The sequence below is a fragment of the Microcaecilia unicolor genome, chromosome 1 (assembly GCF_901765095.1).
Source record: "Microcaecilia unicolor chromosome 1, aMicUni1.1, whole genome shotgun sequence".
NCBI lineage: Eukaryota > Metazoa > Chordata > Amphibia > Gymnophiona > Siphonopidae > Microcaecilia > Microcaecilia unicolor.
Genome location: NC_044031.1, coordinates 464197374 through 464216336, shown reverse-complemented (window position 1 = coordinate 464216336; position 18963 = coordinate 464197374). Strand labels below are relative to the sequence as shown.

Here is an 18963-nt window from a genome sequence, read left to right as displayed (position 1 = left end):
TATTATGTAGTTTGAAGTGACTCAGGGGCACTCAGGGGAGGAGGAGCAATACCTCAATCCGTTAAATAAATAGGCTGCAGGTCTTAAAGTTCTTTCATGCTGTTGCTAAGTGACAAACTGCTTTCTTACTGTTGCTAAGTGACAAACTGCTTTCTTGCTGTTGCTAAGTGACAAACTGCTTTCTTGCTGTTGCTAAGCGACAAACTGCTTAGGACAGGGTGAGGGCTCAGAGACTGGTGAAGAAACACAAACAGCAGCTGTCCTTCTCTCATTCTCTAATACCCTCTTCTCTAATAATTTCAGTACAAGGGAGGTTCAGAGACTGCTTGGAAGAGGGTAGGGAGAAAGTATTGGGGTCAGACTGGGAAGTGTGTGTGTGTGTGTGTGTGTGTGTGTGTGTGTGTGTGTGTGTGTGTGTATTAATTCACTACCCCGCCATTGGAGTGCTCCTCGAAAAGGGCAGGAAATGAATTTCAATATGCCCTCGAGAAGAAGGCTGTGTTTTGACAGGAAAACGGTGAAAGCCAAACGGCAGGCACTTGCTAGATTGAAAGAAACAACTAATCAAGAAAATCAACCTAAACAAATTGATTGGAAAAGAAAAGTTTATGCTTGGTAGGGATCCAGTCTCCACATTTTCTGATTTAAGAGAATATTAAACTCAATGTCACCCTCTCTCACACACCCCTCAGCAAAACACCTCAGTCAAATTCAGCCACTCACACACCCCTCAGCAAAACAACCCCAATCACACCCCCCAGAACAACCCACCAACTCACACTCACCCCTCAGTACCACATACCCCCATTGACACTCACCTGTTCTCACCCCCCCCAGAGTAGCACACCTCCACGCACACTCACCTCCACTCACAAACCACAGAATAGCACACCCCCACTCATTCATCCATTCTCACACACCCCTCAGCAAAACACGCCCACTCACATTCATTCTCACACAACTTTCAGCAGAAAACCCTCACTCAAACCCTCTTCCCCAGTACACCCTCTTTCACACTCATTCATGCTCACACTCAGCCCTCAGCAGTGCACCCCCCTACTCATACATTCTCACCCCCATTCACACTCACCCATTCTCAAACCTCCCCTCAACAGTACAACTCTTCAGTAGCACACCCTCACCGACACTCACCGATTCTACCGTACCCATTTACACTCACTCTCAGCAATATACCCCCACTCAGCCATTTTCACATACCCCTCTGCACTGTCAATGTTAAAGGCTCAATTAAAGTAGAATATATTTAAAGCAGACAATAATTTTTGGGCCTGCCATGGATCCAGATACTAAATAGTTTGTTTTCTATCCAGAGCAGTTGAAACTTCAACGGAAAATGAAATACGGCTTGTAGATCAGTGAAAAAGGCAGGCTAAACTAAGAGCTGATGAAACACCAGCTGAAAATCAAAGGCGACTTGTGAACCAAAGGGAAAGGCAAGCTCAAGTAAAGAGTATTGAAAACCAACAAAAAAGTGAAATACAACTTCACTACCAAAGACAAACACAAGCTACTATCAGAGCCCAAGAGTCCAGACAGCGAAATGCTCAACATTTAGAAAGTAATCGTAAAAGAGAAGCCAATAGAAAACTATTAACAAAGTCCAATTTAAAAGAGGCAGTTTTTTCTTACAACTCAATGAATGAATATGAAGAATCTCCTCATTGAGCATTAGCAAGATAAACATTATCTGCAAATTATGTTGTGCACTAAAATTTAAGGCAGAACTCTCTGGTATGTGCTGCTCAGGTTGTAAGGTAAGGCTCCCTTTACTAAATGCTCCTCCAGAACCACTAAAATCCTTATCCAATGGCTGTACCCCAGCTGCTATGCATTTTCTGAAAAACATTAGAAAATACAACTCATGTTTTCAAATGACCTCATTTGGGGCACATAAAATCAAAGAAGTTGGCTTTATGCCTACTTTCAAGGTTAAGGACCAGATTTATCACAGAGCAGGATCATTATTACTATTACCTAATGAAAAGCATAAATTTGTACAGATCTATTTTATGGACAATGAAAATGTTGAAGCTGAACATCATTGTGGCATTGTGCCTGGTGTAGATTATAACATTGTACATGATCTACGACGACTGTTGCATGACAATAACAACTACGTTCAAAGTTTTAAAACAGCTTTAGAAGCAATGCCTAATGATGAATACCGTGTTGTAATTCCTGCTGACAAAACTCCCAAGTGGCCACCATAAAATGTTCTCGCAAAGTGGACCAAGGCAACGTGTGGAACACCAGACCGACGAGGAGTATCCTTTAATTTTTTTGGCAAGGAGAAGATGGGTATCTTTTTGGAATAGCAAAAGTAAATACACAGACTGGTCAGCTTGATAACATAAAATAGGTAACGGCTCTAGAATTCTATGCTTATTGTCTAATGATTAGAGAGGGACAAGAAAACTATATTTTAAAGTGCCGACAGTTGTTTCATCAGTGAGTGGTTGACATTCATGCAAAAATCAAAAATGAACAACTACTTTTTATTCAACTGCCAGTACCTGGCAGAAACCCAAATAGTAGCAATATTCCATGCTACCAATCCCAGGGACAGCAGTGGCTTCCCCCATGTCTATCTCAAAAGCAGACTATGGACTTTTCCTCCAGGAACTTGTCCAAACCTTTTTTTTAAGCCCAGATATGCTAACTGCTGTTACCACATCCACCAGCAATGAGTTCCACAGCTTAACTCTTCTTTGAGTGAAAAAATATTTCCTTCTATTTGTTTTAACAGTATTTCCATGTAATTTCACTGAGTGTCACCATGGACTTTATACTTTTTGAAAGAGTGAAAATCAATTCACTTTTACCCATTCTACACCATTCTGGATTTTGTACACCTCAATCATATCCCCCCCTCAGCCGTCTCTTTTCCAAGCTGAAGAGCCCTTTTCTAATTCTGCTATAACTTTTTTTTTTTTTTTTTTTTTTTTTTGAGATATGGTAGCCAAAACGCAATACTCAAGGTGAGGTCGCACCATGGAGTGACACAGAGGCATTATAATATTCTTGGTCTTATTTTCCATCCCTTTCCTAATAAGTCTTAGCATCCTGTTTGCTCTTTTGGCTGCTGCTGTTGGCTTGGTTTTGTTCTTCCATGGGGAAGAATGTATAGTTCATTGGTAGGATTCAGTTTCTTGGTCTTTTCCTCTTCAAAGAGGTGTGCCCCAGGGGTCTATTCTTGCACCTCTAGTTACTTAGTTTATGGCACCTCTTGCCTTCTTTATTGAGTCTTTTTTTTTCCCCTGTTTATATATGTGGATGACAGATTGTGTTGAAAGTTGATCCTAATTAACCATACGCTGTTGCAGATGTCAACTGTAAGTTGGATCAGTCGGTTGACTTGATATACCTGGTGTACTTGAATGTAACTCACCTTCAGCTACTACTGAAAAAGGTGCGAGAAAAATCCAAATCAGATAGATAGATAGATAGATAATCTGTTTACAGGCTTAAACTGAACCCACAGAAAATCAAAATCATTGCTGTTCTCAAGGGCAGATGTATCTGGATCTGTGGCTCCCCTAACTAGGACAGGATTTACAATTCCTCTTGTTAACAGTATTGAGGTCCTGGGGGTTGTCCTGGATGCAAAACTTACCTTTCAGAATCATCCTTCTGCTGCGAATAAGAAAAGTTACTTCGTTCATAGCATGCTTTTTTCAGTTAGGTCTTTGTTGGATAAGAACTCGTTTACTATACTTGTATGTGTGTTCATTATGAGCTGGTTGGATTATTGTAATGCACTTTTCGGCTGCAGGATACTAGGCATTTACAACTTCTTTCAGAAGGGCAGAGGGTTTGCAAGTACCTGCCTGTGCTGAGAGCTGAAGGAATGAGCTTTCAGTGGGCAATTTGAAGGTTTGAGATGCTAATTGAGGCATATCTGAGGCAGAGTACTACTACTACTACTATAAATCACTTTATTTGAAGAACCCACCGGCTGGAGGTTATAAAAGACGCCACCTTTGGTGAAAACATTTTGGCCTCCCCCCTACCAGGAAGTCATCTGGGAAAGACACTTTTACTGCGGCTATGCTGTATGGAGTGGCACGGGCCTTAGGTGCACGCTGTTGACGTGAACGAGAACGCTGAGGTTGAGCAGAGTAGGCTGGCGAACTGAAGGATTGTACCTACGCCTAGGATAGTAATAGGAACTCCTCCTTGCTTTGCCAAAAGTCCTCCTAGCTGAGGAGGCTGATGCAGAAGGCGCCCTGATGGTATCAGTGTGTTTTTTGATTTGGTCTGCGACCTCCTGAACCTTCTCTCCAAAATGGTTATCCCCCTCAGCATGGGGCATCCACCAACATCTGCTGAACAGAATGTTCCAAGTCAGAAACACTCATCCATGAGAGTCTACGCATTGATAACTTTGAGCAGAAATCCTGGATGCTACATCAAAAGTGTCATAAGTGCCCTGGCCAAGAACTTTGAGACACACCTTCTGCTGTCTGACCAACTGGCGAACTGACTCAGCCTGCTCTGGAGGGAGCGTGTCAGCCAGATCAGACAACTTGCACACTGAGTTTCACAAGTAGACACTTGTGAAGAGCTGGTAAGATTGTATATGGGAAATGAGTATCGAAACCAGGTACATCTTCTTCCCAAAAGAATCCAGGGTTCTAGCTTCTCTACCTGGGTGCACCGAGGCATAGTCCCTGGGACTCCTGGCTCATTTGAGAGTGGATTCCACACCAAGGAATTGTGAGGCAACTGAGGCCTATCAAAACCAGGCGCACTATGGATCCAATATTGGGTGTCAATCTTCTTGGGAATGACAGGGACCGACAGGGGGACTCCCAGTTTCTGATGAGAATTTCCCTGAGTACCTCTTGGAGAGGTGCCGTCACAGCCTCCAAAGGAAAGTGGAGGAGTGGCCTAGTGGTTAGGGTGGTGGACTTTGGTCCTGGGGAACTGAGGAACTGAGTTCGATTCCCACTTCAGGCACAGGCAGCTCCTTGTGACTCTGGGCAAGTCACTTAACCCTCCATTGCCCCAGGTACAAATAAGTACCTGTATACAATATGTAAGCCGCATTGAGCCTGCCATGAGTGAGAAAGCGTGGGGTACAAAATGTAACAAAAATAAAAAATAAAAATAAAATGGAATGGCATCAGCCATTTCCTTTACAAAAGATAAAAATGAAAGGCTCTCTAGAGGAGACTTTCTCCTTTCAGGTGGAGGGAAGGGTTCAGAGGGAATTCCATAGGACTCGTCTGAAGAAAAATACCTTGGATCCTCCTCTGAATCCTATAAGCGCTCCTCTTCAGTGTCAGATAATACCTCCTGATGGAAGTGTTGAGACCGAACCTGCCTCAATGCAGAGGAACCATGTCCTCAAGAACAGCATTAAGAAGCTGGCTCCCGCCTCGACTCCAGTGAAGCTTACTCCACTGATGTCGAGGGAGTGCCGGCTTGGGTGGCAGTCGACCCCGGGGCCACATACGGAATCAGTGTCGGAGGCCACACCACAGGCTGAGGGCCAAGCGGGGCCATAACGGGAGGCAGGTTAGGTGCCAGCACCCCGATGCACACCATTGCATAAGGCCATCAGAAGCTCAGGAAGCAAGGCCCGGATGCACTCATCGAGGGTTGACACAGGGAAAAGCAGGGGTGCCAGCTCAGGCGCAGGTTGCTGAACTGCTGGGATCGATGCGGGAGCTGGATCTTGGCTATTGGGAGACCAACGCATCGGCACCTCCTGGCTGGAAGGGGAGCGGTCCTCCCGGCACCAATGCTTCTCAAGTGCCGAATCCTTTGACGCCACAGAGCTCCTGGCACCATGCATCAAGGGCAACTGATGACAATGCTTCTGGCCTTGCCCGAAGCATATCACTGAGGCTCCTCGGTGCCGAGGATGACGTCGAATCCACACATCACCTCCCTTTTGGGTCCGACGATAGACAGTCCCCCAATCAATGCTTCACTGCTCCCAGCATCTAAGGGTCTTGCAGCAGCCATGCTTACCAATGCTTCCAATGCCAGCGTGACGCTCAACGTCGATGCTGAGAAATCGAACTTGGGTCCAAAAAATCTCTCTCATTGAGCCTCTCTGGAAACCTGGGTCCTCTTCTTCATGCGATGACAGAGAGCACAGTTATGTTTGGGCCCAAGACACTGCAAACCTTCGTGGACATGGAAGGAAAAACTTCATCAGCTAAACTGAACGACGCGATGGTGGCTGAAAAAGGGCACGGCACGGAAAAAGGGAAAGTTCCTGACTGAAGTCAAGGCCTAAAAGCGGCCTGATGATGACAGAAAACATAAGGAAACTGAAAACCAGCATAAATCACTAAAAAATTAAAGGAAAATTAAAGGACGGAGGTTCCAACAACAGGAACACAATAAATGACGAAACAATTAATGAAAAGTAGCCGAAAGGCACAAAAACACTCTCTAGGACCGAGTGATATCAGGAAACGGTAAAAAAAAAAAAACAGAATCTCTGCTCACTGCAGAAAAAGTAGAACTAAGGCAACGTTCTTGCGGCGTGCAGGAATGCACTCGAACATGAGTGGAAGAGCGCGTCTTGTTCTCCACAAAGCCCTCATTTAGCTTTAGTAAATTCCAGACCGGACGATGCGGGTCACGGTCACCCACTTGTGAGAATAAATAAGCCTGCTTGTCCTCGGAGAACACTCCATACAGGTTTCAGAAATAGGAGTGAAGAATTCTAAGGAACATCTATTCTGCATTATATCAGCGACCCAGCCATGGGAGATAGTACTGATGGATCTGTCTGCCCACCAAAATCACCTTAGAGAATGCCCGCTGAATTTCACCAGAAGGAAGCAGCACATCCCGAGGCAGCAGTCAGGCCATTTATCAATCTTTCTGGCCTTCAAAAACACTAGCCCCAGCCAAAACCCAGCAGCCACTGCCCCTCCTCCCAGCCTCAATCCCTAATTGTGGGCCTTCCACCTTGATCTGGCTGCAGACACTGAATTTTAGGCATTCAGCAATTCCAGTTCTGGTGCTTGCATACAACATCAACATTGCACAAAAACATGTAATTGTATGTGGGTTAATGATATATAATATCACTAAGATTCTGAAGCCTGTAGTTTATGAATTCCTTTTCCTAGAACAAATACATTCTGCAAGTTTGAAAATTCTGGCTCCAAACATCAAAGGATTAACATGTGCAATGCAACATATAATTTATGCAGTAAATATTTGATAACTCTAAGTATGAGCTTCTCTAAGTTGAATAAAAAAGTTTTTAAGCTACTATACTTTTCATGTGAGAAATATGGAAGCATATCACTCACTACTCACTCTGTTTGTAAACCTGCCAAAAGGGGTGTTTTTACTATTAAGCTGCAGCTGGAGATACAACAGTGGACCACTTCATTTCACCTAAGCATCCACCAAAAATGCATCAAGAAAATGAAAGATACCTAGTAGGAACATAACAAGTCTAATGGTGTACCCAAGGACAACTGGTTTGTACAATCTGGTTGCAAGAACTTCCTGAAATTCATAGTAGGATAAGACATGTACCTGGACAGTAGGATTCAGTACAATGGAAATGTTCTGGATGTTCATTTTAGTTTCCAGTTCTTTAGAAATAACATGGTCCATGTGCATAATAAGCCACGAAATAAGGTAGTAATTGCATTCAGGTAACTCCTTCAGCAAGCGCTGGCACTCTTGCACTCTCTCACTTTCTGAGCTCTTCCCACAGGCCTCTTCAAAACGGAGCATCCGTTCTTTGGTAAGTACATTTTCAGGCAGTTCTCGCAGGTATTGCTTCAGTAGACTAGCTACTGTATGGGGCTCATACTCCTCCAAGTTTGGAGACTCTTCACGATCATAACACGCTTTCAGCTCATCCACCTTTGATTTTATTCCTTCAAAGATTCCAATAAAAAAATAAGTAAACATTTTGAATGAAAAAAATTAGTAGAACATCAATATACATACAGTAGTTGTACATAGCCAGCCAAGTTGCAGTAATTGGGATGTGTCTGAGGGAGCCATGGATTGCTATTGGCCTGGAACGTTTATCATCCAGTTACCTACAGTTCTACAATGCTATTGCTTACAAAGTGCCACCAGTGTAAAATGTTTTACACCATTTTTTCCTTAGGTGTTTCACATCATGTGAAATCTAGGGGATCCATAAAGCAAGAACCTCCCCAAATCACAGTTAATATAAAACACAAATTCTAATTATTCCCAGACTGTCAACTGTTCATCTTTCCCACTGATTCTTTTTCCTATGACTATACCCACATCAGTTGCTGACAGAATTACAAAAAAAGAAAAAATACAACACAGATTAATTTGGCGAAGACAATGCAAAAATGTAAAGTTCAGGATATAACACCGTGTGCTGCAGAGCTGGAAATTAATGCTTTAGCAAATGCAACGAGGAAACCAAGGTCTGGATGCACTCAAGCTCTGATGACAAAAAAGGTGGATGCCACTGACAGTAATCCCTGCCAAAATTAGAGCAACTCTAAGGCAATGCTCTTGCAGAAAATTTTCTCTTCCAGCCCTTGGCAGGCAAGGAAGCCTGAGTCATCCCGGCAGACTATCAAAGAATGGATAGTTAAAAATAAAGGATAGCATAGTAGTCTGAAGAATTGAAGGAATCTTCTATGAAATGTAATATTTCAATTGAAAATAGACATCATTAAAAGCCCAAAATGAAATAAGATCACACGTACCACAACCCCAAGCATCACTACATACAACAGAAGGGCCACTTTTAGAAACGGGTGCCTGCTGTAGACTTCTCCTCCTTTCCTCAAATGTACAAGCCCTCTGCTAGTCTTCTTCAGTTACTAGACCTTGAAAGACTATATAGTGAGAGCCTCTTTGTATTTAAAATTAGGATTTCATTCAAAGCAAATAAGAAGCCAAGCCCTGAAATCTGTACAAGGTTACTGAAGACATACCTGAAACTCTGTAGATGCCTTCACATTTCATGCCATGGTTTTCTACATAATCTATACATTCACGGAACACTGCTGGCAAACGGATGCCATCGTAGAGCATGGTCCTCTCTGTAGCTTCGACCAAAGGCATGCCAAACACTGGCCTATGACTCGGGACATCCACTGGTGGTAACTCCTGCTCCTGAATTGGCTTCTTCTTTTTCTTTTTCTCCTTCCACTGTTTAACAACATCTGCTGCTGTCAAGTCTTTTGACTTCTTCTCTTTATGCTTTTCATCTTTGTGTTTCTCCTCTTTATGTTTCTCTTCTTTAGGTTTCTCTTTTATTTTAAAATCTTTTTCTTTCTTTTTGGAAAAGCTGGGTTTTTTGAAGACATGGATGCCTTTGGATCTTTTCATCTTTGATGGGCTTTCGGCTTCATCTCCAGAGCTGTCCTCCTGGAAAGCAGCATAACCTTCCACTTTCAAGGAGACAGAAAAACATGGAAAAACATGTTACATCTTATTTCCATAAACAAACTAGGCTATAATACAGAACAATTAAACATTAATCTCTTCACCCAGCCAACAAAACAGGCATGGCATGAAGGACCCTTTCTGAATATGCAGCATCTAGAAACAAATGGGTAGAACAGATGGACCACGTGATCCTTTTCTGTCAACATTTATGCCATCTTTTTAGAAGTTATTTTATAGCTGAATACTGCACAATAAAACAAATCAGCAAAAAAAATAGTAGTATTAAAGGATAGTTATTACAGTTTGATATTTCAGGAGGTTTTGACACAGTGAATCATATGTTGCTGCTAGACAGATTGAGCGATCTTGAATTGGCAGGAGTAGTTTTGAATTGGTTTAAAGATTTTTTTGCAGAATAGGAGATATAAAGTAAAAAAAAGATGGATAACTTGTCTAAAGGTTGGTCTTCTGTTTGTGGGGTCCCTCAGGGGTCACCATTATCTCCAATCTTTATTTAATATTCTTATGAGCACTTTGGGCCCAACATTGAAATCCTTAGGCTTCTTTATCTCTTCTTAGGTTGATATTTTTATTTTAGTACCTCTAGAATTGGGTTAAGACGACAATCTAGACCTGGGTTACGAAGACAGTCAACACTGCTAGTGGACTGTATTGAAAAGACTCATAGTTGGGCAACTGAGAACTTGTTGAAACTAAATACTTCCAAAACAAAATTAATATATTTTAGTCCTACTTTACTGGATATCCCTAAAGCTATCACTCTAAAGTCAGGGGAACAACTAAATTCTGAAACTTTTGAAAGAGTTTTAGGTGTTATACTGGATTCTTAGCTAACAATGGAACACCAATTAAGGAGCTTGAGTAAGAAGTTCTACTTTAATTACATCATCTAAGGACTATTAGATCTCTGTTTTAACCCGAACAGTACAGAGTATTAACCCGAACAGTACAGAGTATTAGTTCAGGCAATAATCTTGAATCAGCTGGGTTACTGTAATGTCTTACATGCAGGGATTTTTTTTTTTACTTTAAATTTTCATTGCATTTTCATCATGTTTACAATTGTAACCATCAAACCAATAAACATACAACAATTTGTTTTATATCCATCACATGACTTTATCTCAACATACAGGCTGTCCATCTACCTGATACTGCAAAACAGTAACACCACCCAATTCTTCTCAACTGGTTTCATTAAACAATTCCCTATCACCAACCCATTTATTCTCGACTAATATCTTTAAACATTTCCCTCCCACCATATTCCCCCCTATGGTATCCCCCTACTAGTTATTCTCACGCCTACCATAGGTGATGGGATCCACAGTACCCTCCATTCCCTCACCCCCTACCCTCCCCCTCCCCTCCCCTTCCCTCCCCCACTCCCCTCCCTGGAATATGTCACAGAGCTCTCTAGGCTCTCTCGATCATTCGCTGAAGTCCTTCCCATCCCCTTTTCCGCTTAAGTTCGCCCTCCCTCTTATATACCGTTAACCGTTCCATTTGCCACAAAAGTCTCACTTTAACCTTCCAATCCCCTGTATCTGGAGGATCTACTGATTTCCAGCAGTGCGCAATAAGGCACTTAGCCGCTGCTAGTCCCCAGCGCATCAGTTTGCTCTCCTCCCACACCTCCCGCTCATTATACATTCCCAGTAAACACTCCTGTGGACCACACACCAGAGACACCCCCATGACTCGGGCCAACACTTTCATCACTGCTTGCCAAAATGACACCACCCCCTGGGCAAGTCCACCACACATGGACATATGTGCCTTTCTGTGTTTTGCATCTCCAACACCCATCCAATCTCCCTGGATATATCTTTTTCAGCCTCTCTGGTGTGTAGTACCACCTCGTGAGGACTTTATACACATTCTCCTGTATCAATACACAAACCGAGGCTTTCTGTACTTCCCCACATATATTTTCCCATTCCCTCTCTGTAAATTGGCATTGCAAATCCCTTTCCCAAGCTCCCTGAAATGAGTATGCCATATCCTCGTCTCCTTGAAAGAACAGATACATCACCGATATCGATTTTGGGACTTTCCCCAACAATGTCCACAAGTTTTCCAGACTTTCCCTTTCCCGGGGGTATCCTTCCCTCCAACCCTGCTTGCCTATAAAATGTTTTAATTGTAGATATGCAAATTCATTTCCCCCCAGGATCCCATACCGGGCACCTACCTCTTCAAAATTCCACATCCCACTTCCATTCAGCACATCCCGAAAACTCTCCACTCCCTTCTTTTCCCAACTAATAAAATGTATCATTTTCTCTGCCCACCTGAAACTTAGGCTCCCATCGGAGAGCGGCCATTGATGATATTCCTTCTAACCGCCCCCAGCGTTTCCTCATCTCACCCCATAATTCCAATAAATGCCGAAGGTATGGATTAAATTCCCCTCTTATCCCTTTCCCTATAATCTCCGAAGTCCACAACAAGGATCTCAAACTCCTTTGTGGCCAATAGGATTGCTCCACTTGGACTGCGGGTTTCTCCATTCCCCGTTCCCAATCTAAAATCATCTTCACTTGAGATCCCCAGTAATACCACTCCAAATTAGGAACCGCTCTTCCCCCCCTCCCCTTCTCCCCCCAGAGTACTCTCTGTGCCAATCACGGTTTCTTATTTCCCCATATGAAATTCATTATGGCCTTCTGTAATCTCTTGATAAACGGCTTCGGCACCGCCACAGGTAGTGCCTGAAATAGAAATAGTATACGTGGCAGCACATTCATTTTGATCCCTGCCATTTTCCCACACCAGGACAGCCATTTGTTTCTCCATCTCAATATATCATTTTTTATCTGCTCTTGCAGATGTCCATAATTAAGGTGGAATACCTTATCTAAATCCCCCGGAACCTGTATCCCCAGATACCGAATTTTTAGGGGTGCCCATTTAAACTCATACCTGTCCCTCACCTCTGTTTTCTCCTCCTCGCTTAAGGATATTCCCATTATCTCACTTTGTCCATGTTTAACTTGAGCCCCGCATATTTCTCATACTCCTCAAATATCCCCCGAATCACCGACAGTGAGTACACAGTCTGGTTTTCACTACATCAAGGTATCCATGAAATCAATATGCATACCTCTGAAACCCCCTATATGTACATTTCTCTCATATATATTCAGTATATGGATATCTTTAAAACCCATCAGGAAAGGTCTGGAGAAGTGGAAGTGCTGCTGTAGCCCCTCAAGGTCTATGCTGCTGGGCTGTGGTAAGAGGGAAGTGCCACTTTAGCCTGCTGAGGTTGGAAAATGAGTTCAGGAAATTAAGTCATGTGGAAAATGGAGCAAACTTTGGTAGGGCAAGTGTTGGGAATCTCAAAACAATGTTAAAAAACTGAGGCCATCTTTTATCCTTTCCCCTACTGTGTGGTGTACTGCGAGCATGCAAAGCCAACAAGATTTTATCTTGAATGATGTTGGGAAAAGATCAGTACCATAAAAACAACTTTTGTTTCCTGAATGGACTTTAACAATCAAGAAACTCCAGTCTCTTCAGAACACTGCTATCCATCTCCTTTGCCATGTCTGGAAATCAGACCACATCTCTCCTTATCTCTGTAAATACCATTGGCTCCCGGTTACGCAACACATACTCTACAAACTTCTTACTCTTCAAGGCTTTCCGGTTATGCCCACCTGTATACTTAGCCGCTTTTACCATTCCTTACTCAAACACCCGCTTACTTCGTTCCATTAACAACTATCGTTTAGTTCTCCCTAGCCCACATGCTGCTCAAATAGAATCCACAAGACACAGTGCCTTTTTCTTTGCTGCTCCCTACCCTTATCTCTGCTGAATTCTCCTTTAAAAATTTTTAAACATGCTGTTAAAACCTGGATTTTTCAACAAGCCTTTGGCGTAAATTAAGCATGCCCCCCTTCCCCGATTGCTATCTGCTAGTTCGTACCTCTCCCTCTCTACTTTCCCCTTCCTTCCCTATTTGTGTCCTTCCCTAATTGCTTCCTTCTATCCCTCATGTTTGGTTGCTCTTGTCGCGAATGCAGTTGCTTTCCTATCGTGATTTTGTAGTTCCTTTTAAGTACTCTGTGTTACTAGTTTTACTCTGTAAACCATTTGGATCTGCCAGTAAGGTTAAACAATATAGCAAGTCTAAATAAACAAACATCTGTTTGGGCACCATTATTGCCTTTGAGAGGGATATTTTAAATGTTTTGAAGTTGTTTTCTTACAAAATTTTAACAAACTTGACAAAAGAATACAACTTACCCTTAGCTCTATTAAATCAGAGAAGTACCCTGAAATGAGAATAGTCCAGTAAGCAGAACCTTTTCACCTTCAAAATGCTCTCCTCAGTCAAGCAAACTTTTAAAGTGCTCTGTTGGGTTCTATACTTTTATCTTACCACAAATCATTATAATCCCTATTAACACCAACAATTTTTTCATTTGACAAATGTACTTGCTTATTGTTTCTCCAATTTCTTTTTTGCTGAAGTTGCTCTTAAAGGTGCTGCTTCCTCAGTATTGTGAGCTTTGCACTCAGACTTAGCACTGGAACTAGTAAATGCTCCAACCTGAAAGCCATTTGGTTCTGTAAATTTTTAATTTGTCTAGTTCAATTATGTTTCTCTCTCCCCTCCCCATCCAAGTCACACTCCTTTTCAGTATATATGTGATCAACATTATCTTACTATGGCATTGCTAAAAAAACATGCAACATTCATTTTGAAAAACTTGATAACCTGATAACCTGCTTTACACTACTGCCAATGATCTAGAAGTTTCACTTTAAACCGTTAAAACAAGTAAAACCACAACCCACCATCATACAAAAAATTACGGCTGCATTTCCCAATTGAAACTTTTAATCACAATTAATCACACAATTAAAAGGTATTTATTCTATTTATTTATTTCCTGTTGCAGACTCTGAGCAAATCACTTAACCCTCCATTGCCCCAGGTACAAAATAAGCACCTGTATATAATATGTAAATCGCTTTGATAGCGCAGAAAGGTGGAATATTAAACTCAATCCCCTTCCCTAAAGGACTGATAATCTCCCTCCCTCCCTCCCCCTAGATACATTTCTCCTTTTCTCTTCCTTCTCTCCCTTTCCTCTTCCCCCAGGTTCATTCTCTCTTTCACTCTCCCTTTCCTCCCATTGTCCTGCACCCTCTCTCCCCTCCACCCCCATGAGCAGTGACACAAATTTGGTGGTGAGCAGCACCAACATCTTCTCATGCCTGCTGGAGCTCACTGCCTCGGCCATATTGCCCACCTGTGGCCCTTCCAGTTCTGCTCACAAGCCTGCATCTCACTCCCCTCCTCCCCACTCAGGGTTTAGCATCTGCCCCCCCCCCCTCGGTCAATCTACTTTAAAGGTGGTCTTCTGTTGGTCCCCACCTGTAGCACCATTGCACATATGCTGCCTACAGCTTGCTCCAAAGCTTCCCCTCTGGCTCATCTCACCTCCACTGACATCTCTTCCTGTTTCTGTATGGGCAGGACAAATCAGAGGGAAAGATTTGAACCAGGCCACAGACAGCGTATATGCAATGCTGCTGCTACCAGGAACTGATCGAAAACCACCTTTAAGGTAGACTGGAGCACAGGAGTGATGGTATTGAATCAAAGGTTGGGGAAAAGACACTAAATCTCGCTGAGGACAAGGGTTGAGCATGGAAGAGAACAGAAGAAATTTGGAGGAGGAGAGAGGAGATGCTGCAGCATGATTAATTGTTTAATAATTAAGATGTTACATCTCAGAGTTAACTGCAATTAACTTGCAGCCATTTAAAAAAAAAACCAAAAACTAAATAAAAACCTCACGTCATTATCAAACCAGCAAAAATAAACCAGTGTATCAGTGTATAGTATCTCATTTTTCTTTTTTTTTTTAATCTTTATTAATATTTTCAATGACTCACAAACCAATGTGACTTAGCAATCCATCATCAATTCAAAAGAAAAACTTATTAACGCAAAAAGCGTAAGAAAGCAATAGTATCTCATTTTCATGACATACTATACATTGAAAATCATTATCAGTCACAGAGGCACAATAAAGTACTCCATAACATCTAATAACTCCTGCAAAACATTTTGAGTAACTTAACTGTACATGATGAGTTTATTCCTCTCTCCAACTCTGGAGAGATTTAAAAAAATAATAATAATTAAAAAAAAAACCAATCCACCAGGTTTTGGATTGTGGAAACCCATTTATTTTGCTTTTATAGTCTGGTCTTGGCACCTTTTCTAGCCAGGCATTCTGAAGCATTTGTTTAAAAATAGCAAAATCATTTACAAAAAAGGGAGAGAGAAGCCATTCACCGACCTGTCCAAATATTATTAAGTTCTAATTGACCTAATTTAATTCTATTTTGAATGCCCTGCTCCTCGCCTTTCAATAATAATTTTACATTATTTGTTTTTCTTTCTGAACTCTATTCCTGTGAGAGGAGAGGAAAAAAAAACCCCATCAGAATACAGAGCAAAATATTCTCTCATGTTAGGACTGTAGCACCACGAGCCACCCTCATGGATGACTTAATGCTCTTTCCTACTGGCACAGAGGATTTTTCCAGAGCTTCGTAGCAAAGGTATGCTGCTTGAAAAGTGATTTCCTGCACACAACTGGACCTACAATTCTTTAATGTTCTGCTGTGTTTTTTATTAGAGAAATCTAGCACAGAACAACTCCCAATGAAGACAGGTCAACTGTGTGACTCATAGCATTACTGTAATCAAACAACACTTATAATAGCTAAAACAAAGTTACTTTTCCAGGTGACATGCAATGCTAAAGAGCTATGTAGATTAACTCCCTAACTAAGGCCTCTCTTCAGATATAAAGTTAGAAGATGAGCAACCTGCATGATATGTGACATATGTTTACAGGGAGGAGATCTCTGTTGGTCTTTAATTTGAACATTTATATTCTGCTTTAGCATTACTGCAAGGCACATCTTATATAATAATTTGTACCTCAGGATTCTATGGCTGGCTGGCTGTCTGGGTTCGTAACATCTTGCTGACGTCAGCTTGCCTCCAGCGTTCCCTTCCCTCTCACTGTCCCGCCCTCGTGTTGAGACGAAATGATGTCAGAGGAGGGCGGGACACAGAGGGAAGGCAAGGGAACGCTGGAGGCGACATGAGCCCAGCCTGCCTGCCTGCCACCACTCTGACCTGGATTTCGCTGGGGACAGAAGGCCGGGGGAGAGCCGCTGAGTGGCAGTGCATCCTTCCGCGGCGGGTCTGAGGTGAAACACCAGAGGTTGACTGTCCTCTTGATTGCAGCATGGCCGGCCCATGCTTGAGACCCCAGAAAACAGGAGGAGAACCAAGGGAACGGGCTAGGCACGCCGCCAAAGTGGAGTCCTTCCCAGTAGTGCTGGCAAGCAGAGCTTGGCAACACTGAAGACATGATTGCTGTGGGCAGCCCCCCAACCACTGACCACATGGTTAGACAAGGCCACAGTGCTGTGGGAAGCACGGAAAAGGCAAGAATTGCGGGACACGGAGGGAAGGGAAGAATCGCTGGGCATGGAGGGGAGGGCATGGGAGAGAGGAAAAATCGCTTAGACAAGAGCCTTCCTAGGGCTCGTTTCATTTTTGACGAAACGGGCTTGGTTCCACTAGTTACACTATAATAATCTAATTAATCACCCAACAGCCAGCACTTCCAGTTAATACAATAATCTAATACCATGCCAGTTGCAGAGTTTAAAATATATTTAAACATATGTAAGTCATCCCAACAGATGTAAATGGAAAATCCTTTTCCCTTACCATATATGGCAAGGAGTTCCACAGTAGTGGTCCACTACCTATAATGGTCCCTTTTCTTGTATTCTACAAATTTATAGAAGAGACACTAGACAGCAAATAACGATTCTCAGTTTCTGATCATAACTGCGGAGTATAGTAGCCAAACCATCTTAAACATTTACACCAACAATTTAAAATTAACCATTGCCCTAACTGGGAGCCAATGTAATTTAATCAAATATGGTATAGTCCGGCGAACCCAAACCCCCCGCCGCTCAATACCAATTTGGTTGCTACATTTTGCAAAATCTATGGTCTATGCAGATGTTTTTCTTGTATACCCAACAGAACAATGCTACAGTAAACTAAAGAGTCTGTTTCCTAAGCTTCTGCATGGCATAGTTCCATCCCCTTTATCATTTTGGTCGCTCTTTGAACCTTTACTAATTCCGTTTTATCTTTTTTTAGAAACAGTGACCAGAACTGAATGCAAAACTGAAGGTGCGGTCGAACCATGCAGCGATACAGAGGCATTATAGTCTTTTTGGTATTATATACGACACCTAGATCTTTTTCTTTAGTGCTGACCCCCAAGGTGGACCCTAGTATCAGGTAACTATGATTTGGATTATTTTTTCCAATGTGCATCACCTTGCATTTGTCCACATTAAATTTCATCTGCCATTTGGATGCCTAGTCTTCCAGTTTCCTAAGGTCATCCTACAATATTTCACAGTCCACACGTGTTTTAACAACCTTGAATAGTATTTTGTCATCTGCAAATTTAATCACCTCACTCGTCATTTGTATCATTTATAAACATGTTAAATAGCACTGGTCCTAGTAAAGAACTCTGTGGCACTCCTCTATTCACACGCCTCCATTGAGAGAAATTACCATTTAACCCTACCCTCTGTTTTCTGTCCAATAACCAATTCCTAATCCACACCAGAACCTTGCCTCCTATCCTATGATTCATAATTTTCTCAGAAATCTCTCATGAGAAACTTTATCAAAAGCTTTCTGAAAATCTAGATACACTACATCAATTGGCTCATCTTTATCCACATGTTTATTCACACGTTGAAAGAAATGAAGCAAATTGCTGGGACAAGACTTCCCATGGCTGAACCCATACTGACTCTGTCCCATTAAACCATGTTTGTCTACGTGTTCTGTAATTTTATTATTTATAATAGTTTCCACTATTTTGCCCAGCACCGACGTCAAGCTTACCAGTCTAAAATTTCCCAGATCACCCCAGAACCCTTTTTAAAAATCAGCGTCACATTGGCCACACTCCAATCTTCAGGTACTACAGACGATTTTAACAACAGGTTACATATTACAACAGCAGATCAGCAATTTCATGCTTGAGTTCTTTGAGTGCCCTTGGATGTATGCCATCCGATCCAGTGATTTACTACTATTTAATTTGTCGATTTGGCTCAGTACATCTTCCAGGTTCACTGAGATTTCTTTCAGTTCCGCCACATCATCACCTTTGAAAACTATTTCCAGTACAGGCAGATCTCTTACATCTTCTTTCGTAAAGACAGAAGCAAAGCATTCATTCAGTTGCTACGCTGTGGCCTTATCCTTCCTGAGTGCCCCTTTTGCTCCTTCATGATCTAACGGTCCCACGGATTCTCTCGCAGGCTTTCTGCTTCTGATGTACCTGAAAAAGTTGTTACTGTGAGTTTTAGCCTCTGCGGCAAGTTTCTCTTCATATTCTCTTTTAGCCTTTTGTATTAATGCTTTGCATCTGACTTACCAGTGCTTAT

The 18963-nt window shown here is 42.2% G+C and overlaps 1 protein-coding gene across 3 annotated transcripts in view; it reads right to left on the bottom strand.

Annotated features, from left to right (window-relative positions):
- The window catches only part of RALBP1 (ralA binding protein 1), a 98466-nt gene that overhangs the window by 65162 nt on the left and 14341 nt on the right, over nucleotides 1-18963 (bottom strand). For 2 of the 3 annotated variants that reach the window (XM_030213394.1, XM_030213391.1), the window contains exons 3-4: nucleotides 8940-9398; nucleotides 7537-7886 (exon numbers count right to left, since the gene is read on the bottom strand). In XM_030213394.1, coding sequence (XP_030069254.1) covers nucleotides 7537-7886; nucleotides 8940-9398 — 809 coding nt within the window. Of the gene's footprint in view, nucleotides 1-7536; nucleotides 7887-8939; nucleotides 9399-13674; nucleotides 13881-18963 lie in introns of those variants that run through there. The other variant, XM_030213396.1, reaches the window with a different exon arrangement.